Source organism: Sinohyriopsis cumingii, chromosome 1 (assembly GCF_028554795.1).
Source record: "Sinohyriopsis cumingii isolate HCF-2022 chromosome 1, ASM2855479v2, whole genome shotgun sequence".
Classification (NCBI taxonomy): Eukaryota; Metazoa; Mollusca; class Bivalvia; order Unionida; family Unionidae; genus Sinohyriopsis; species Sinohyriopsis cumingii.
Window position 1 is genome coordinate 157,043,504 of NC_142961.1, and position 23,371 is coordinate 157,066,874.

At 41.6% G+C, this 23,371-nt stretch overlaps 1 protein-coding gene across 5 annotated transcripts in view; it reads left to right on the top strand.

Annotated features, from left to right (window-relative positions):
• Positions 1-23,371, top strand: part of LOC149808212 (receptor-type tyrosine-protein phosphatase epsilon-like) — a 186,642-nt gene that overhangs the window by 43,485 nt on the left and 119,786 nt on the right. For 4 of the 5 annotated variants that reach the window (XM_089974912.1, XM_089974938.1, XM_089974922.1 and 1 more), the window contains one exon: positions 16,459-16,686. The exons of the other annotated variant lie outside the window; for it this stretch is intronic. In XM_089974912.1, the coding sequence (XP_089831038.1) occupies positions 16,459-16,686 (228 nt within the window). The remainder of the gene's footprint in view (positions 1-16,458; positions 16,687-23,371) is intronic. 5 annotated transcript variants of the gene reach the window in all.

The window sequence follows — 23,371 nt, forward strand, 5'->3', positions numbered from 1 at the left end:
TCGGAACGTATTCGGTCGATGGCTGGGACTTAGAAAACCCCAAGATCGTGTACGAGTTTAACGGTTGCTTATTTCACGGATGTCCCGTCTGTTACCCTGACCGTGGCACTAAAAATCAGTTTTTGCAACGAACCATGGAAGACTTGTACCAGGACACTTGTCAGCGACGCCTAAAGTTGGAACAGCAAGGATACCAAGTGGTGGAAATGTGGGAACACGAGTACGATCACCGTATGAAAACCGATCCCGAGTTTAAACGCCTCGTGGAAAGTTACCAGTTCATGGACCCGCTGAACCCGAGGGATAGTTTGTACGGAGGAAGGACCAATGCCACCTGTTTGTTGTACCAAGCCGACGAAGAGAAAGGAGAAGAAATCAAATACTTGGACGTGTGTTCGCTGTATCCCTACGTGTGCAAATATTGTCGCTTTCCTGTAGGGCACCCGCAATTGCTGACTGAACACATCGACCTGAAAAACATTCGACAATACGAAGGCTTGATCAAGTGCAAAGTTTTGCCTCCCACGAACCTATACCATCCCGTCTTACCTCACCATTGTCAAGGCAAACTGATGTTTCCCTTGTGCCGTACTTGTGCCGAAACGTGCAACCAAGACCAACCTTGCCATCACAGCCAGGAAGAACGTGCCTTGACGGGAACCTGGGTCAGCGTAGAATTGTTCAAAGCTCTGGACATGGGATACCAACTGTTAGAAGTGTACGAAATTTGCCACTTTCCCAAGACACAACAATACCACAAGGGTGACCCTACTCAGAAAGGCATTTTCGCCGACTACGTGGATGCCTTTTTGAAACTGAAGCAAGAAGCCAGCGGCTATCCTTCCTGGTGTCACACTCCCGAAGACCAAATACAATTCAAAGAGAAATACTACGAACAAGAAGGCATCACTTTGGACCACATCGAGAAAAACGAAGGCAGGCGATCGTTTGCCAAAGTGATGTTAAATTGCTTGTGGGGTAAAATGGCACAACGACCGTGTTTACCCAAGACGGAATATTTGACAGAACCTTCCCGCTACTTCCAGATGATTCACGACAAAACCAAATACATGAAACACGTGGACGTCGTTCGAGAGAATTTGATCTTGGTCAATTACGAAGAAGATCTGGACTTTGTGCAAGACGACCCTTTTGGAAATGTCATCATTGCGGCTTACGTGACAGCCCATGCTCGCTTAAAATTGTACGAAGCTTTAGAACTGTTAGAAGAACGCGTCCTGTACTTTGACACGGACAGTTGCATTTACATCCATCACCCGATTCAACATCACCCTAACATCGAAGGAGACCGTTTAGGAGCCTGGACAGACGAGCATCCCGACGACAAGATTCTAAGTTTCGTCAGTGGCGGTCCCAAAAATTACGGCTACGAATACCGGGACAAACAAGGAGAAGTGCACACGACGTGCAAAGTGAAAGGACTGACTCTGAATTATCGTACCAGTCGAGTGGTCAACTTTGGGGTATTGAAAGAAGCCTTGCAATCGGGAGAGGATGGAAACTTTAAAGTGACCACTCACCAACCGAACAAGATTGTACGTTTACCCACTCACCACATCGTCAGTCGACCCTTGGAAAAAGTCTATCAAATCGTGTACCAGAAGCGAGTTCGACTTCCCAATCATTTCACCTTACCGTATGGACACGTTGGTATAAAACATTGGTTGTAAGAGGATAGTTACCCCACCAGAAAGATGACTTCGCCACAGCAAGAATCGAGTGAGAAACCCGATGAGAACTCCAAGTTCAAACCCTACCATTTTCCAGTCTTCTTACCTGACTATTGTGATTGTGCCCGTCGATTGGACACGTTTCAGAAATGGCCTACGGATAGGGAAGGATTACCTTCTTCGCATGTTTTAGCTAGAACAGGATTTGTCTACTTGGGACCTGAGTCAGGATTGGGATACGAGGTACAGTGTTTTGCTTGCGGACTGAAGTTACGAATGGATCTATGTATCTATAAAGATTCAGCTATTCTGGAACATACTCGATGGTCTCCGCACTGCCCTTACCTTTCTATGGCCTTTCCACCCATCACACTACGGTACAATGTTGACGGTACCTTAGAGACGGTACCTTCCGAAACAAGACATAAAAAACGTAAAAAAGGAAAGATGTACAAGCTGGAGACTGCATTGAGACTAGTATAAAAAGGGGGCTATGGTCAAGATCGATAGTTCATTGTGACTACCAAGACCGAGCGAACAAGATGAATACTTTGAAAAAGACATCGTTCCAGTTTGGGGATTGTAAAAAAGTTGTATCTTCCTCTAGTGTGACTAATATTGGATGGATAAGACCCATGCATTGCGACGGAAAATGTCCGGAAGGAAACTGCGATTGTCCATGTGGTTACCATTGTAATTGCGTAACGGAGTTTGCAGACGAGTGCGATTGTGAGCCTTGCGATGGGACCGATGCTGTACCTTGTGACCTGAGCGATGCCGTAAAGCATCATGGGAACTTTAGTGCCCCTACCCCTGTCATGGAAAGTGATGCTGTGCGTGTCAAACCTGTGGGATGCGAAAGCGATGCTGCTCGTCCTCTTGAACATTTTACTGGGGTTCGTTTTAAAGGGGAATGTCCACCTTCACGTCTACCCCCCTACGGATGTCATCCAGCCCTGAGCAAACTCCTGTTCCTGTCACCCAACCCTCATCGAAACGAACCTGTGAAAAACGAATATTCGTTTCCTGTGCGTTCGTCGGAATACTGCGACTTTGAAAATCGTCTTCAATCGTTCAAAGGAAAATGGCCAAAGTATCTGGGAGGACCGACCCCCGAAGAATTAGCCAGAGCCGGATTTTTCTACTTGGGCGAAGGAGATAAAGTCAAGTGCTTCAGTTGCGGTGTGTCACTTCACCACTGGGAACCGCAAGATTCGGCCTACGTAGAACATGCTCGATGGTCACCGAATTGTCATTACTTACCTTTAGTGGGACCGAGACATTGAAGTAACTTCTTACCATAATCATCTGTTCATGGATACTTTACAAGAGAACATTTGTGCTTTGCCTGTGGAGTTGAGAGAACGCATTTACCGAGAGCTGGTCAAAATACAAGTGAAACGTAAAGAACAATTGCATCCGATACGTCACCGGTGTTTGAACCACTGGTACCTTCAGGCTATACAAGGACTGATTCAATTGAAAGTGTTCCATTGGACAGACATTGATCAACGATCTCCTGGTTATAAAAAGGATTGGTTTGGTATGGACGATTCTATCTACTACATTGTAAACGTATTGCATCGAATTCCAGAGGAAGAGTTAACGAATTACCAACATCTTGAACACAATGTCAACTTGGTGAAAGAGGAAACTTCTGAACGAATTGTAATGTGTAGATTAGTGACTCAACGATTTAAATTTGACACTGAAGTGAAACCATGTTTGTGCAAAGAGTACATTTCTTGTGTCAGACCAAAGAGGATTTAGTATGACCTATTCATGGATACTTTGCTAGAGAACATTCGTGCTTTGCCTGAGGAGTTGAGAGAAAGGATTTACCGAGAGCTGGTGAAAATACAAGTGAAACGTAAAGAACAATTGCATCCGTTACGTCACCAGATCTTTAACCACTGGTACCTGAATGGTATAAGAGAACTGATTCGTCAGAAATTCTTTCAATGGTCAGACATTGTTCAACACTTTGAGGTCGCTAATGATCGACATGTTCATAATTATGGTTACTTCGAGATTCACCTAGTACAACGCATTGAGGAAGACAAGTTAAAGGATTACAAACATATTTTACGTGGAATCTACTTAGAGGAAGAGGAAACACCTAAACGAACTCTGACGTTTCGGTTACAGTATGCAAGATTTAGATTCCCTACTGGAGAACGAAGATCTCTGGCTAGAAAGTACGTCTATTGCATCCGAAAAAAAGAGAATATAAAAACAGGCTGCCATGCCACGGTTTATGTCACATGTCATCCAACAGATTCCGTGGAAGGAACTCAATGACCATATTCAAACCGTGGATCATTACCATCAATTATTACAAGAACTGTATCCATTCAATTTGGGACGACAAGTGGTGTGTGTCTTAGTGACTTGTTTTTTGGGATTTCGTTTACCAGCCGATTCTTTGTGGACTCTTTACGATCAGTACTTACCACCTCCATGGCCTTAAATGGTCACGAAAAACTCCTCTTGCTCAAAGCCTTGCGTTTTCATCTGGATACTTCTCGACCTCTACGGGAAAAAAAGATTCGTCAACTTTTAGCTACCCAAGACGTGTATGACGATGTGTGTGTAGCTTGTGACTTACATCCCCATTGGACAGATGTCCGTGCCTGGAAAGAATGGGATTTTGAGGCTTGGACCCAAGAAGTGGCCCAGTATGCACGAGAGTTGTTCAAGGAAAAAAGTTACTTTTCAACCCGTGTTAGTGACGGTGCCAGAAGAACCCGTCACCCAGGACAGGACTGTCGTGGACAGACCTGAAAGACCCTTTCGGGAGGACACTTGTGTGACCTTACCCCCTGTTGAACTGGTTAGAACATTACCCAAAAGATGTGATTGTTGTACAGACACTTGTGTTTATTCCACGTTCATCGTTATCATGTGCCTTTTATCCTTGTACTTAAGCCTTTGGCTTTTATGTATTTTTGTCTTTCGTATTCATGTTTGAAAAAAAAACATTCAATAAACGTGTTCTGAAAAAGTATATAAACTCTTGTCTTGTTTGTTTTCGTGTCACAAGTGACATTTCTCACACCATGGCTACCTCTGCTGTCTCTGCTCCCTCTTCCTCTACTGTCAAAGTCATCGACGAACACTTAGATCGTGCCAGTTGGGAGGCTTTGTATCTTCGCCATCCCTTTAACATGCTCATTGCTGGACCTAGCGGTTCAGGCAAAACCGAATTCGTCAAACGTTTGATCGAACATAAACATCATTTGATCGATCGGCCCCCTCAACGGATCGTGTGGTGTTACAAAGAGTGGCAATCGGCGTACAGCCTCTTGCGTGAAAGTCAAGGCGATTCCATCGTGTTTGTGGAAGGCATTCCTAAAGAAGACGATGGCATCGTCTCTGACTCCCGTCTAACCCATTTGGTCATTTTCGACGACATGTTAGGAGAAGACGAAGAAGAAATTAAATTGTGGTTTACGCGCAAAGGGCATCACCGTAATGCCAGTGTCGTTTACATCACCCAAAATTTGTTTCAACAAAGTAAAGCCCATCGCACCATCAGTCTCAATGCGCATTACGTAGTCTTGTTTAAAAGCCCTCGAGATAAATCGCAAGTGCAAGTCTTAGCCAAACAGTTAGGAACGCCTTGGCTGACTCAGGCGTACGACGATGCCACTCAAACGCCACACGCCTATTTACTCGTCGATTTGAAACCTACGACCCCCGAGGATTTGCGATTTCGTACCCACTTGTTTCACCACTGGTGCCAAGACGGAGGGCCTGTCCTGTACACGTCTCCGTCCTCGACTTCATTTCACTCCTCCCATGAAAAAAATCTATAAAAACCTCAGACCCTTTTTCGTCTGTCTCACACAGTGTGAACATGACGTCCCTTCAGTCGCATCTTCCCGTCAAATTGATTCGTGCCTTGTATGGCATCAGTCGAGAAAAAGATCCACAAACACGAGCCCGTGTCTTAGAAGCTAGTCTCAAAGAAGTCTTACGATGGTTCACGGTGACGGCACGTCAATTACTCCAAGGAATCATTCAGATTCCTCATCAAACCCAACGCTTTTTCGATCGAAACAAAGTCGCTTTGGTCCAACTGGCCGATCCCCGCATCGACACTCAAACCAAAAAACAAATCATTTTGAAACCTGGAGGGAGCGGTACTCTAGGAGGGGTCATCATTCGCTCACTCTTAAGATGGGATCCTAATGCCCCCAAAGTTATCCCCAAGACAAAAGTCCAACGAAGCCCCAAGAAGAAAAAGAAAAAGACCAAGTCCCCAAGAAGAACTTCTCCAGTGGCGGGACCCTCCTCTTACCAGACACCACCACCATCACCCCGGAAAAAGAAAAGAAGCCCCAAGAAAAAGAAACAGAGAAAAAGTCCCCAGAAAAAGAAAAGTCCACAGAAGAAAACTAGTCGCAAGAGAGGCACTTCGGCCAGGACGCAACCTTACACTCGCAAGCCACGACCTGCCACAACGTCTCCGGCAGCCTCACGTTTGTCCACTTCTCCGTTGATGTCACCAGGAACTGAAGAGTACTTGGAGACGTTGGTTACACCAAGAACTTCTCCGTTGATGACCCCCAAAAGAACTTCCCCAGTGGCAGGACCTTCCAATTTAGCGGCAGTGGCTGCTGCTCACAAAGTACCTTCTCCCAAAATCAAAGTTCAAGAAAGATCGGGCATGTTACAAAGTTTACTGGATTTGTCCAAGCAAGAACTGGCTCGATTTAGTCCGTTACGTACCCCTGTACGACGTGTCATGCCTGTCCTCAAACTGATAAAACGTAAAGACAATCAGTGGCGACGCGTTCCAGTATAAAAAAGGCCTGTGACCGAGTAGGGTATCAGTGTTTTTAGGTGCTCCTAAAGACTCAAAGATGTCACCCTCCAGAAAACCCCAAGGAAAGAAAAGAAAAGGACTACCACCACGTTTAGCCAAACATGGGGACCTGTTATCTGTCCTGTCCAAAGCTTCTCCACCCCTACGAAAAAAACTCATTCAAACAGCCTCCAAAGAGGTCATCGATACCGTGTGCGAATGTTGTTTGAACGTTTTGAAAGGCACGATCCCTTTGTCCAAACAACAGAAACAATGCTTAGGCAAACATCGTCACGTTCTTCGGAAAATGGTTCAAAAGAAAATTCCCATTCGTCAAAAAAAGAAGATGTTGGTCCAACGTGGAGGCATTTTACCTCTCTTGTTAGGCCCCATACTGAAAGGAGTCTTGGGAACCATGTTGGGAGGACTGATGGGAGCAAGATAAAAAGGCCTTCGGAAGTCCCAAGATCTCAGAATTCACCCCTGACAACCCCATGGAAGGACGAAAACTAGCTTTAGTGCCTTACAAACGATGGATGGAATACCATCGGTGGCAAGAACAACGCACCCCGCATTTACCTCCCAATCCCAATTTGAGCGAAATGTCCCAGTTACAACACGAATTGCAATCCTTGCTGGATCGCCAAGATTTGTCCGAAACAGAAAAATCGCAAAAGTACGGTCAACTCTTGCAAAGACTGCAACTCTTTCACCAGAAAGCTTTAGACGAAACAGCTTTACCCACTCTGAAAGATTTTAAGACTTTGATGAAAAGTCCAGCACCATCACCAGTACCAGTACCAGTACCAGTACCACCAGTACCCGTGACCAAGACAGAAAAAGGAAAAGAAGAAGAAGAAGGGTTTCAAACTCCACCAGAAAAAGTACGCAAGTTAACAACACCACCTACCTCCAGAATTGGATGGATTAAAAAGATGATGGCGACCCCTTCTTCCTCACAAGAGAAAAAGAAAGTGAAGACAGAAGTGAAGACAGAAGTGAAACAAGAACCGATATCCCCTGCTCAGACATCCTCCTCCTCTTCGACACCTATTGCTGGCCGCACACGCAAAGCCTTGCAATCCAAGAAAATACCCCAAGAGAAAAAGAGTAGCCTCTTCCAAGAGTGGGTGCCTTATTAAGACACCAATCAACACAAAAAAAATGGAAAAAGTCTTAGCTAGCATTTACTACGATCCCTCCCATCCTGCAGGTTACGCAGGAGTTCAAAAATTGTATCGTGCTGCCAAAACGCGACTGAAAAGTCTCCGTTTACCTCAAGTGCAACGATGGTTACAAGAACAAGCTACCTACACTTTACACAAACCCATTCGACGCAAGTTTGCCAGAAGTCGCACCCGAGTGGAAGGCATCGATCATCAATGGCAAGCCGATTTAGCCGATGTCTCTCATTTGGCCAGCTACAATCGTGGCTACAAATATTTGTTTTGTGTCATCGACGTCTTTTCCAAATTTGCCTGGGTCGTGCCCTTGACTTCCAAATCGAGCAGCGAGTTAGTGCGAGCCCTGCAACGGGTGTTGAAACAAAGCGGTCGTCACCCTCTTCGATGGCAAACGGACAAAGGCACCGAATTTCTGAACCAAGCTTTCCAAAAAGAATTAAAGAAACGTGACATTCATTTTTTTACCACCGAGAATCCCGAAACCAAAGCCAGCATCGTGGAACGTTTTCAACGCACTTTGAAAGAACGCATGTGGAAATATTTTACGCATCACCACACTCTGAAGTACATCGACATCTTACCGCACCTGGTGCAAGCGTACAACCAATCTTACCATCGAAGCATCGGACGTGCCCCGCAAGACGTGACTCCCGACAACGAAGTGCTGGTGTTCGAGCGCCTGTTCGGTACGTCCCCGACGAGGGCTGTCCCCAAGAAAAGTGGAGAGTTGGCCGTAGGAGATTGGGTGCGCATTGGCAAAACCAAACGCACTTTCGACAAAGGTTACTTACCTAACTGGACGAACGAATTGTTTCGCGTCACTGGACGAGTGCATGGCCGTCATCCTGCCGTCTATAAATTGGAAGACATGAACGGAGAAGTACTCAAAGGAACGTTTTATTTGCCCGAGTTACAACGTGTCACCAAAAAAGAAGACGACGTGTACGACATCGAAAGCATTCTCGAACGCAGAACCCGTAAAGTAGGCAAACGACGTGTCAAAGAAGTCAAAGTACGTTGGAAAGGATATCCACCCAGTTTCGATTCTTGGATCGACGCTTCGCAAGTCATCGACTATAAAAAGAAGAAGTGACCATCATGCCCTTTCACACAGCAGACGCAGCTACGTCGACCAGTCCTTCTTCCCCTAGTTCTTCTGTGCAAGATTTACAAAAACAACCCTTGTGGGTGTGGTGTGGAGAACGTGTGCCTAAAACGCAAATCGTCTTTTTCTGCCAAATCTTCGTGGTGTATTGTGTCATCGGGGCAGCCATCGCCAATTTGAGTTTGCAACAAGGAGACAAACAATTGTGGACCATTTTATTGAGCAGTTGCATCGGTTACCTGCTTCCCAATCCCTCCCTGAAATTCTCCTCGAACGGGAACGTTGTGTCCAGTGCCAGTGCCAGTCACCACTCCAACAACCACAACCAGAACCCCATTTTGGGTGGAGACACGCCTCTGACATCCAGTAATATCCCCTCGGACAGCCACAGAACTCTGGAATTATGAGTCACCAAAACCAATTTTACTTAACCTTACCCAGTGACAGTTCCATGGAGGTGTTTCCCAACAACACGTTGTGCTGTTACACGGCCAAATTACCTCAAGCCATCCCCTTAGATCACGAAGCCCATTGGGAAGTGGCTTTAGTGGAAATGATTCACCCAACCCAAGTCCACAATATCACTGCCCAGCAAAATTGGTTTAAGGTGGAAGTTCATGACAAACAATTGCAAGATGAGTTGGATAAGATTGGCACATATACCAATAAAACCTCTGATGACAGAACTAAAACAACCACCTACAACTTGTTCATTCTCCCAGGCTATTATTTCAGTGGTCATCATTTGGTCAGCGCCATAGCCTCCAGGCTTAATGGCGTGTTCCATAAAGCTTTGAGTAATGTCCAAAAAAGTGTCACCCTGGAATACCACAAAATAGCTCGTCGCTTTCTGATGAAATTTTCTGAGGGGTCCAAAAAATTCATGTCTTTCTTATTTTGTCCTGAATTGTTTGACATATTGGGCGGTGACGTGGAGCTGAGGAAGACAGGAGAACAAAAAAAAGCCCCGAATTACCAGTCATTCATGACAACGACTCTTTTGCCAGGTATTTTCGTTTCCCGGTAGAACTGAACCAAGGACTGAATTTGATCTTCGTGTACTCCGATGTGGTGGAGTACAACGTGGTGGGACACACCTCCGTACCGTTACTACGTGTCATTCCTTTCAAAGTGGATTCTGCCACAAACGCTGACGAGGAAGGTGGAAACACTTATCACGTTCACCGCGAATTTGTCCATCCTCACTATTTGCCGGTCAGCAAGTCGTATTTGGACACGGTCAACATTACTATAAAAGGAGATTTGGGACAAAATATTCCATTCACCAAAGGAAAAGTCACGGTGAAACTCCATTTTCGAAAACGGTTCTCTCACGACTCGTAAGCAAGTCATGTATCCAGTGTACCAAGGGGTGGCTCGACAGCGAGGACACGGTTTAGGAGACATGTTAAAATCGGCCTTTCGTTCGGTGGCCCCAGTGTTGAAACCGATGATGACACGAGGATTGCACGCCTTGAAAGATGCGGCACTGACGCAAGGCAAAGAATTTCTCCAAAATGTCATCATCGACAAACAAAACCCTAAAGAAGCCTTCATGAGGGCAGGCAAAAATGTCTTGCTGCAAACGGGAAAAGACATTTTGGGCCGACGAGACACACCTATAAATGCCCTGCACGCTACCGAGTCAGGCATTCAGCAAGGACAAGGCAGAAACAGACGAAGAAGAAGAAAACACCCTTTCACCAGACTTCAAGCGAGAAAGGCCAAGAAAAGAAGAACCGTTCGAGACTTAGACGTTTTCGATTATTGAGACACAGAACAAAAAAATGATGCACCGAGAGTCTTGCGCTTGTTCCAAGACGGAACTGGATCTGTTTGCCATGCCCCCCACCATGATGACCATGCAAGAATCTCAGTGGGTGGAATTTCACCCCGTCTCCTCATTGACCGATTCCGCTCCCATCGAGTTTGAAATCAAAGGACAGCCCGAAGATTACATCGATCTGAATAGCAGTTACTTGTACCTGAAAGTCAAAATTCTAGATAAGACTGGAGGTCCTATAGACACTGAAGCAGTAGCTCCCGTCAACAATTTCATGCATTCCTTGTTCAGTGGAGTGGACTTGTACTTGAATAACAAACTGGTCAGTAGCAGCATGGATACTTACCCTTATCGTGCCTACCTGGAAAATCTCTTGACGTACGGAATAGATGCCAAGAACACTCATCTCAATTCCTGTGTGGTATGGGAAGCTGACGAAGCAGACGAGTTTGAAACATTCGAAACTGATACAACAGCCAAAAAAAACAATGCGGGATTTATAGAACGAAGAGACAGAATCAAAGATGGACAGAGTTTAGAACTGATGGACCGTTTGCATTTGGACATGTGGTTGCAAGAGAAATATTTGCTAAACGGAGTGAATGTTCGCCTGAGACTGAATCGGAGCAGTACCGCTTTCCATTTATTGGGTAATGCTGACGAGTACAAAACCAAAATCCTAGAAGCCAGACTCTACGTACGCCGTGTGGAAGTGTTACCTAAAGTGGGAAACGACATCAGTCAGACGTTGAGCAGAACGACCGCCAAATATCCCATACGACGCGTGGAAGTGAAAACCTTCACCATTCCCAAGGGACAGCGATCCATGATCGAAGATCATCTGTTTCAAGGACAGTTACCCAAACGTTTGATCGTTGGTATGGTCGAGAATACAGCCTTCAACGGAGCTGCCGATAAAAATCCTTTCAACTTTGAACACTTTGACGTGTCTAAGATCGAAGTCAGTCGCGATGGTAAGACCTTGTGTACCCGACCTTTTGAACCTGACTTTAAAGAGAAGAATTATTTGAGATCGTACTTGTCCTTGTACGAAGCCACCGGTCAGTTAGGAACCAACACCAGTCACGGTATTACGTACGAAGATTATGCAGGAGGCTATGCTTTGTGGGCGTTTGATTTCACTCCAGACCAAGGCAGCGACGAGGGACATTTCCACCCTATAAAATCCGGCCAGATTCGTGTGGAACTTCAGTTTGCAAATCCTCTGCCAGAGACAGTGAACGTCATCCTGTATGCAGAATTCGATAATACCATAGAAATCAACAGTTTGAGAGAAGTCATTCTAGATTATTAGAAGCCATGGAAGACTGTTATCCCTCTTTACAAAGTGAAGAAACTTTGGACATGAAATGTGAGGAGACCGTGGAAGGAGAATCCCAAGACGAAGAAATTGTCATGATGAAGTCGAGATGGCCAGAACAAGAAGCCCATTTAGTCTCCTGTTTTGCCAAACACTTGGTCGACAAAATGACGGAATTGATCAAGAAAAATTGCTATGGATGTCAAAACGATCATCCCAGTCAAATTCAACACGATAAATGCCTGATGTTAAGTCAAGAAGAAAAATTGGACGAGTATCTGGACGAAGCTTGGAGTCTCATCTCGAACGAAGACGTGTTGCACCAGTGGTATAAAGACTTGCGTGAACATTCTTGTCCACCATTAACCACTCAAGAGATCCATCGTATCGAAGCTCTCCTGAATCAGAGTGAGGAAACAGAACGAATAACCGTTTATTCCTCAGACATTTTCAAGCAAAAAGTCAGGATCGAATTGACAACGTATTATTACCTGTGAAGAAGAAAAAAACAAACACAAAACAATGGATACCTGGGAACTTTATTACCTTTTGAACCACAGTTCGTATACGTCTTCTTGGAATCCCGTCGTCTGTGCTAAAGATGAACTCCCTCATCGCAAACCTAAAGACCATCAAGCTTACGTGATCAACACGGACGACAGTCATCTCCCAGGAACCCACTGGGTAGCCGTCTACTTTCCTCAAGAAGGATGTGTGGAATATTTCGATTCGTACGGATTGCCCCCTTTGGAAGACGATATCATTGACTTTATGAGAAGAAATGCTCAGACTACCCGATTCAATAACGTGAAATTACAAGGCACAGATTCCTTGGTGTGTGGACAGTACTGTGTGTATTTTCTGCATCATCGGAGCCTGGGCTATTCCTTAGAACATTTAGTGACTCATTTCGATCCTCGTTCTTCTGCTAGAAATGATGTGAAAGTAGATCGATGGTTTTGTGACCATTATGTTTATCTTTTGTCTCAAGCTAGGAAACGTAGTGTCCATCAATGGCCTAATGATTTCCAACAGTGGAAATCACAATTTCATTCACAACGTTGTCAGCCCTGTTTAAAGTAGATTGTGAATTGAGAAAAAAATGTTTGTGATTTGAAAAAATTGTTTGATGTTATAGTGTTGGATTATTGTTAAAAATGTTAGAGTTGTTGTTTAGTGTTAAGTGATTTTTGAATAAAAAATGTTGTGTTTTGAAAAAATGCTTTTGTCTTTTGTTTAGCTATAAGAATGTTGAATTGATGCTCTTTCATTTCTTACTATCCCTCTCATGACAATCACTGAACGTTGCGAATCGAAAACCGTGTGGGGGATGTTTTCCTTCACGTCCGCGCTTTCACTTTAAGAACCGGGGTTGTTTCCAGTCTAACCATCCATTGTCGACTCATCCTCCTACGAAGATGTGCTCCAAACTAGCTAAGCTCAACGAAGCCTACGTGAATTTGCATAGGGTCAGACACAGTCTGATACCGAAGCCAGAAGAAATAGAGAATGTGAGAATGTTAAAAATCACTGAAGACCTGATAGAAGAGCTCTTCAGAGAAGAAATGAACAAGGAGAAAGAAGAATGGACAGAGAAGTACAGACTTCAGAGACAGCAGCAACAGCAGCAACAACAATAGCAGCAGCAGCAACAACCTGAAGCTGACAGAGGCTTTGTCGATTGTCGTATCGACACCAAAGAATTCTTCTTCTCTTTCCGAAGAAGCAGACCTATTGCCAGAAAGTCTATCCTCAGAGGACATCGCATTCTTAGAAACTAAAAAAGAATGCCATAGCAAAAAAAAAAACAAAAAAACCAGCCCTTTTCAGGGCTACCCAATACTCTAGAAAAGAAATAACTATTAATTTGCCAATGTGTGTAGGTAGAGTAGTGTGAAAATAAACACTAACTCTTTCTTTAAAAATTTTGAGGGTATGTGTTGGTGTGTTATTGTGTGTGTAAGTGATAAAGTAGGTTGGTGTGGATAGTAGATTAAAATGATGTTAGTTTGTTTTTTTTTGGGCTGCTTGAGGTGTATATTTGGGGTTAGATTGGATTGCTTTGAGTATGTGGATAGTCTATTGAAGTGATGGGTAGCATAAAAAAGTGAGCGAGTGTTTCTTTTAGGTCCGCGCGTTGTTGTTTTTTTTTTTTTTGGTCATGATCTAGGTAAGATGAATTTTATGTTTTTAGGGGATGTTTTCCTTCACGTTCGCGCTTTCAGTATAAATTGAAACTCGTTCGGCAGTCAAGCTACCCTTGTTGATTGATCAACACAGCCAGAAGAATGACTAGCAGAATAGTGAAACTGTTAGAACTCCAGATGCACCTGGAATATGCCAGGCGCATAGTAAACGAACTATCAGCGGAGGCTATAGTAGAAGAAGCAAGAGTAAAGAAGGAAGAGGAGGATAGAAGAGAGAGGGAAGAAGAGGAAAAGAAAAGAGAAGAGAGGATGTCGTTCAATATTCCCGAGACAGAGGATTGGGGTGTTGAAGCGAATCATCCTCCCTCTGCGCTTCCCAGAAGAAAGGTGAAAGAAGACTGGGGAAGAAGATGCGTGTGTGGCGCCAGGCCAGGAAGGTGCAACCATTAGATAGGTGCATCTGGAGTTTAAAAAAACAGCCCTTTTCAGGGCTACCCAATACTCTAGAAAAGAAATAACGATCAATTTGCCAATGTGAGTAGGTAGAGTAGTGTGTATATAAACACTAACTCTTTTTTAAGATAGTGTGAGGGTATGAGTTTGTGTGTTTGTGTGTTTGTGTTTGTAAGAGCTCAGGTATGTTTGTGTGAATAGTAGATTATGGGTTTCTTAGCGTATGTGAAGAGTATAGTTAGGGTTTGATTATATGAAATGAGAAAGTAGGGGGATGTTTTCCTTCACGTTCGCGCTTTAAGTATAAAACTAACAGTGTTAGCCATTGGAGCCCATTCTACGGAATAAGCAAACAAGAAGATGCCAGCAGCTTCAGCTTTGTACAACAACCTTATGGGAAGTTGGTATTGGATGGTGGATGGATTGAATGTAGCAGAAAGGCTTGAACAGGAATGGAGGCATGCAGTGACAAAAGACTTCGTCTCAAGACAAGTAACCAGCCTCCACTTAGCCATCGATATAGTAAAAGAAATGATAGAGGATGAGGAGAAGAGAATCAGAGGTTTAATTAACCCACCGTATGTGAAAGTGGGTAAGTTGAAAGAAGCGATAGTTTATGTGACAAGTGTAAGGTGTTTTTTAGAAGACATTGTGGAATGGACAGATTGGTCTTTTGTGAAGTGGGGCTTAGACAAGCTTAAGAAAGCGGAAGAAGTAATGAGGAATGTGCTGACCGAAGAGGTCAAGAAGATCAAAGAAAAGTGGTCAAAGGAAAGAAAAGAAGAAGAAAATAGAAAGAAAAAGGAAGAACTAGAGAAACTAAATGCAAACTGGATGAAAATCCAAGAGAAGTTCCGAGCCATGGGTCACCCGGACTGGTTGCCGGAAACAGAAAAGAAAAAGAAGAAAGGAATGATGGACAAAATAAGAGGATGGTGGAAGAAGTTAAGAAGTTAAAAGAAGAAGAAAAAACCCAAAGGCCCTTTTCAGGGCCCCCATATTTCTCGAAAAGAGATAGCCTTTCCATTGCCTACCCCTTTTTTAAAAAAATTTTTTAAAATTTTTTTAAAAAAAAAATCCCATGTTAAATTCCCCTTGTCCGTAGAGTGACCCACGATTTATTCCCATGTTCAATTCCCCTTGTCCGTAAAGTGACCCACGATTTATTCCCATGTTAAATCCCCTTGTCCGTAAAGTGCCCCACGATTTTTCTCCATGTTAATTTTCCCTTGTCCGTAAAGTGCCCCAAGGGTGTTTTTAATGCTAATTCCCATTGTCCGTAAAGTGCCCCCATTCACTACTGACGTCATCTTGTTTATATCATTGTTTATTTCATTGATCACTTAGAAACAACATGTTTAATGACGTAAGCAATGATATTGAATTCAGTTTGAATTCAGTCTGATGAAGCATTAAAGCGAAACCGGTCACACATTCTACGTGTTGGTGTTGTTTATTTTATAATTTATATATATATATATATATATATATATATATATATATATATATATATATATATATATATATATATATATATATATATATATTATATAAACTTAAATCCCTCGCTCTACTTACTCGTCCATTCATACATCCATCCATCCACACATACATACATTATGCATACGTGCACATATGCATACTTCTGTAAAATAACTGAATTAACGTACTCGGAATATTAACACACACACGCATATATATATATATATATATATATATATATATATATATATATATATATATATATATATATATATATAATTTCTGATTACATTCTCATACGTTGACGCGACCAGTTCATTTAATCAAATCGTATCAAAGTTTAATAAATTTTTACTTTTATTCGATTTGTTTTGATCATATTAAATGTGCCATGTGTTTATAACAAATATCATAAAAGTAGCTTGGACTTTTGCAAGTAGTAATACTTATTGCCTGTTTATTTTCTGCTTTTATATTTTCAGACTTAAACATAGCACGAGGAAAATCAACCGATCAAAGCTCAGTTTATATGGATGAGTCTAAAAGCTATGGAGCAGATTTGGCCGTTGACGGAAACAAATCTGGTAAATTTATTGACGGATCCTGTACAGCTACTGAATCTAATACAAAACTTCAAAACGTTTCATGGTCAGTGAACCTTGGCAGGGAGTACCTCGTTTCCTACATCAAGATCTTCAACCGTGAAGATGGTAAATGTTTTGTATTATTATATCCATTCACCAATACATATTAGATGCAACATATCAAGAGAGTCATGAGAGTATATGGTCGACTGTATACAATTTGGATCTCTACGGGAATAGGCAAAACCTCACATACCTCTCATAATTTTCTCATTTTTCTCTCATACATCTGTTTGATATTGTGGTCAAAATCGAACTCAAAAGTCAATTTGATTCCTAGATAGGTATAGTGTAATGAATAAATCATTGGAAGAGCTGGCTACAAGTTTAATTATGTGATGTCACATTTATAGAAACAAAACAATTTTTAGCCAAAAAGAATGTGAGGAAAGATATATATTCTTACAAATTATATGAATAACTTTGATAGATCTGATGACATCTTTCCGTCCTTATGTGCATTTTTTTCGTCATAAAAAGTGCCATCCCACAAGCAGACTATCAAGATGTTAACGTTGTGACAACGGAACTTCAATTTATGCACCATAAACGACCCACACGACAACTATACATCAAAGCACACTGTTACTGTGCCTTATATTTGATAAGGGTCTCGAAATGCATCTTTGAAGAATTAAAAGCTGGGTGCTGCAAACTAGCACAGTACTCCTGATTCGGCACACAAGGCATCTTTGAAAGTCATTAGAGTAGAGATATAAATGTTAACCAATTTCTATTTGTCTCATGTTAGTAGGTGGAATATCTATGAAAATCATGTATGTGATATATAAAGTAAACCATGTCATTGTGTATCTAGATTGTTACCAACTGTATGGCTAATTAATGACACAAAGACTAAAGTCTTAAAAGACAATTGTGTGTCATGGACGAACGCAATTACGTTATGTGGTAAGTAGAAGTCGATTGGCAGTATTCACACATGTCAAGGCTATTTTAAAGACCTGACATTAACCGTTGAAAAGTTAATATCACAAACTGAAAAACAGATATAACATTTACAGATAAAATCTTTGTAGATGCTGGAAAGGATTAGAAACAACCAGTGTGTGTGTGTGTGTATGTGTGTGATTTAGATTTTTAACGTATCTTTAACAATTTTCCAGTCATATCGCTACGACGTCTGCAGTGTGGCAGTTTAAAGATGCCTAGCACTGAGGCATCATGCCTCAGACATGTATGATGATGTCCCACCCAGTCACATTATCCTGACATCAGTCCGACCAGTCCTAACACTAACCTCTTAATGCCGAGCGCCTAGCGAGGCAGCTGTTAGTGCCATTTTTGTAAGTCTTTGGTATGACTCGGCCAGGGTTTTAACTAATGGCCTCCCGCATCCGGAGCGGACGCTCTAACCACTACGCCACCAGAGCGGTAGAAGCAAACAGTACCCAAGCAATTATATACATCGAAGATAGCGAACGGTATGTTATTAACTTCCGTCATCTTGAGATATATATCCAACATGTTTAAAACAGATTTATAAAGCCATCGTGTTTAACAAGGGACTAATGTTATGGCCCTATAATACTGATGTAAAGGCAAAAGCTACACGTGAGTTTACATTTATACTCTTACAATTCATGAATTATGCTGTAGCTGGAAAACGGATGGAAAATATGCAGAAGAGAACTAAAACTAAGACATGAGACATTGATCCATATACCAGAAAGACATCTTACTGGCAATGAAACTAATCACTGATGACGACTTGGTAGTGGTAAGTACGAAATGAAAGAGGTTTAGCTTATAAAAACCTATTTATCTTCGCTTCTGCATTAAATTGTTAAGTCAAGCAATAATGCTGCATTTATCATACACTTTGCCTACTACATTATGCAGTTTAGTATTCACTTTGCCAACTATTAAAGCTGGTACGTTATACAAGGATATGCTACAAAATGACAGACATAAATTGGTACTTTATTAGTGATTAATATCACTTTTTGATATTTTCAACAAGGTTCTAGACTTGTATATAGAGAATAAATGTATTATTCATATTGAGAAAAGTATGAACACAATTTGTTTATAAGAGCATGCAGTATTAAGTATGATGATGAATTTGGCTGCATTATCAACGTTTGATGACAAACGTTATTCCCATGATAATATAAATCTCTCAAGCGTTGGACATGTAGATCTTATGTAATTCAGAGCATAAGAAATGCTAATACTACATAGCTCGATACAGACCTAAGATCTTAAACTCTATATTGATGTCAGTCAAGAAAAAAGAAATTTCACCTACTGATAAACTAGCACCCGTAGTATCCATTTAAGCAGATATGTTTGACAGACTTGCATCTATTCTGTCTCAAAACTTGCATACAACCGTACACGTTTTCCTTATATTTATATTATCCTCGATCATTTAAATCATACCATTCTTAATGTCCTTGATCTTCAGGTTAAATATTATTATTATTATTATTATTATTATTATTATTATTATTATTATTATTATATACATATTGTTATGTGCGTGAAGAATATATCTTGCGCTTAAAAGTTATGAATGTTTCTGAGGATGTATGTACCAATATATGTAAAATGGGCGTTTAGCTGCTAAATAATGATCAGGGTATTTAGCGGTTGTTTCAATCTAGTATCCATTTTTATATTGCACAAATCAAAATACTTTCAAGGTTTCCTCTGAAACTATTGCAAGGAAGAAAGCAGAGAGTGAAGTATCGAGGATGTATGGTAGAGGAATGAGAAAGATATGGGAGAGTTATGAGAGAGGTAAGTGGGGTTTCGCTCTTTACCGTAGAGCCAACATATCTAATGCAGTCAAGTTTTGTTACTCCCTTGACTTAACTGACCATGTTTGTCTCTAAAAGACTGTTTTGCGCTATCAATTACCTTATTGGCTCCTTCTGCAGTTGCTTTTGTATGTTTCCCAATCAATTTCTCCTCCGGAATAAGTTTGGAAACATTAAATGAGCTTTGTTTTATGATGCTCTTATAAAGAACTAAATGTATCCTCCATAGTACATCTACATTTGAAAGTATCCGTTTAGTAGCACGTTAACTATATCGATATCGTATGTACATTCTTTACATTTGTGATATTTTTGTCTTTTCTCAACTCTTTCAACCATCGCTTCTTCTTCACTAAGATGTCCACTGCTGACCTTTGAGTCATTTTTCCATACTATAATTTCAAATGATACGTATACTATAGATAATACACATTGGCTAGATAACTGACATAATACAGAGTTCAAATAGTACAGATAGTACAGATACAGTAGTATAGAATATAGTATTCTGCGATACCAACTGGAGTAGCTGTAACTAACGTTCATAAGTTTATATGCACCAAGACATTTATACTTATGTTGGGTACAAAAACGGAACACGTCCTATCTATTAAACAGTATATGTTATGATTCATTTTCTGGAAATAGATGCTTTAAAATAAAATTACAGGAACCTCTTGTGCCATAGACCTTTCTAGGACCGTCCAAATTGCTACAGTATGCATTTTCATCCTACTAAAAGCTAAGATGCTTAATAACGTTAAACATGTCATTCACTATTTCTTTTTTAAATCCTGCTTTATATCAAGCATGCGAATCACTAGTCGGCAGGACATTCAGCAAGACATACTAAATATCGTTATAAAAGAGATGAACAGGATGCAGTACAGCAGATTGGCTCAATTATTGTTGCGATACTGCACACTCTCAAACGTTAAGCTTATTCACACTTCTGTAAAGTTCTCTCTAAATACACGTTCAACCTAACCATAAAACCAACATTAGAGAGTAGTGAATGGGGGCACTTTACGTACAATGGGAATTAGCATTACAGACCCCCCCTGGGTTAGATTACGTACAATGGAAATTTAACATGGCGAAAAATCGTGGGTCAGATTACGTACAAGGGGAATTAACATGGCGATAAATCGTGGGTCACTCTACGTACAAGGGGAATTTAACATGGGGAATAGAGTTTGGGCTTGTTTAGGGACAAGGGGAATGGAACATGGGATTTTTTTTTTTAAATTTTAAAAAAATTTTTTTTAAAAAAAGGGGTAGGCAATTCAAAGACTATCTCTTTTCGAGAAATATGGCTGGCCCTGAAAAGGGCCTTTGGGTTTATGTTAATATTAATATTAACATAGATGGCATCTCTCACATCTTCTTCTTCTTCTTAAACTCCTTCTAACTGCCGGTCCATACACAAGTACCCTCTTCAGACATCCTTGTCTTTCTATATAAACTCTCCTCATCCATAGACTTGTATCTGTCCTATCAACAACAGTCCACTTGGACCGGACATACATGAGCATGTCCGTCCTGAACATCATTGTTGACACAAGGGTTGAAGATTGAACGTCGGTCCACATCTTGAGGCTCCGAGAAACAGGTGAATCAATGCAGTGAACGGCGCTTATTTATAGGCAGAGGTAGGATTGAAACGAATTGAGTTCATTCACCAATCCGAACACGCGTTACAAAATTCAGCCAGTCGCATCCAATCCGAAGAGAGCAGTCTGTGACGTCACGTAGTCAATATAGATTTGCTAGCGCTTGTGTGCAGTCAATCTATGCGACAGTGATTCAACATGACGGAAACTCAGAAAACGATCCATTGGGGTGCACCAGCAGGGGAGACTGCCCAAGGGAACCCGGACTTACTTTCAGAAGAGGTGAACTGGGATTTTGTGGATTTTCTCTCTTCGCAAGAATTTGTTCCGGAACCTGCGTTACCTTCTTCATTACCGCAAGTGGAGAATTTTAGACAGAGACAGAAAGAAGAATTGGAGAAATTTATACAACGACAAAAGGAAGCGGAACAGGCTTTTCTCCTACAGCAACAGCAACAAGAAGAAGAGGTAAGAAAAAAACAACAGCAGCAACAGCAAGAAGAAGTAGCAGCAAAGAAACAAGAGGGTGAAAATCAAACGGTCACGGTACTGTTGGACATTTTAGCGGAGTTAAGAAGTCTGAAACAAATGTATCAGACTTCTTTATCACGACCGAAGAGAATACGACCTTCCCGAGCCAAACATGTCAACCCTGTGACTAAGCCTACCGTACCACCCTTAGTGATTTCAACCCAATCATTATCATCATTACGCAGTCCAGAAGTAGGCCTTAGCCGTGGCAAAGGCATAAGGCAGTTAAAGTTGATTGCTTAAACTCACCCCTGCACCAAAAAAAGGCCCTTTTCAGGGCCACCCACATTTCTCGAAAAGAAATACAATTTCAATTTGCCAATAACTCAAAAAAAAAATAACTCACCCATTTTACCCTTATAGTACGTGTCTGTGTATGAGTGCGTGAGTGTAGCTTCTTATTTTAAAATCACAACTCAAAGACACTTACCTTATATCATTCATTTATTCTTTTCTCCATTTTTTACAATCCAATTCACAATTCACAACACAACACTTTAATAGAAAGTTCATTAACTTCTTCTTTCTCCTTGTTTACTCTCTCTGTTTTTTAAATTTCTTCACCGTCTTTTCCTCATTTTCTTCCCTTCTTCTTTTCTTCTTCTCCTGTTTCTTTGCCTCTTGTAAATAGAATTGTCTTTTTTCTTCCTCTTCTTCCTCTGAAGAATCCCTCTTTTCTTCCGAAGAATCCCTCTCTTCTTCTGAAGAATCCTTCTTTTCTTCTGACTCCTCTTGTTTCTTTTTTGGGCAATCTGGAGACCAATGTCCTTTTTCTTTACAATAATAACAGGTATCTTGACTTTTGTCTTTTTTAGTCCCTGTTTTTGTTCTTTTTTGACGGTCTGGACACTCTGAAGACCAATGCCCTTTCTTCTGACAGATATAGCAAGTATCTTGACTTTTATCTCGAAAGGAAGGAGAGTAGTCCGTAGGCTGGTCTGAAGAGAATTTTCTAATGACCCCTCGCAAAGCTCTGACGAAACGTTCCATCTGGTCAGTCTCTTCCATCGTTGTGCTCGGCTTGAGAGTGAAATGAATAGTGAAAGGATAAGACACACACCCTTTTATATACGCTGGTCTGCTATGACTATAAAGTAGCTCATGGTGTTTGAACTTGAGTCATTTGACTTTTTGCTTTCAAGATGAAACGATCCCATTCATTTGAGAAGAAAGAAGAAGAAAGTAAGAGGCAGAAACGTGATCTATCGCCTCGTACCAGGGCTGAAATCTTGGCACAAATTCATGCCAGTGATTTTGAAGAGGACATGAGTGAACCAGAATCAGAACCCTCTAAACCAAGTTCACCACCCTTAGTCAACCCTGAAAAGTACTATTCCATTCGAGAGACGGAAAAGCGCTCCTCTAGAAAATTTAGAACCACGGCTTACAAATACACAGTGAAGTTTAAAGATTTCAAGGCTGAAGTGCCGTTAGAGAAAGCAGAAGTGTTCATCACTGAGGTGTGGGATTCTTTGCTCACTGCACTCAAGCAGCAATGTCAACCCAAAGAAGACGATCGCTTGAGACTTTCCATACAACACGACGGTTTGAAATCCCCTGTTTGGATCGAGTTTAGCACCCCTGCAGAATTGACCGCTTCCAAAGTCATGGACAAGATTCAACACGTGCAACAATCTAATGACCAGTTTGACATCACCGATGGAAAAGCCACATTGGACATGACCCACGTCTCTCCTCCTCAAGGAACAGGACGCAAAAAGATGTTATTGGTGGACGACCTTCGCAACACCAAAAAGAGTCTCGTCCGAATTAACAACTCTCATGACCAGATGTGTTTAGCCCGTGCCATCGTGGTGGGACGAA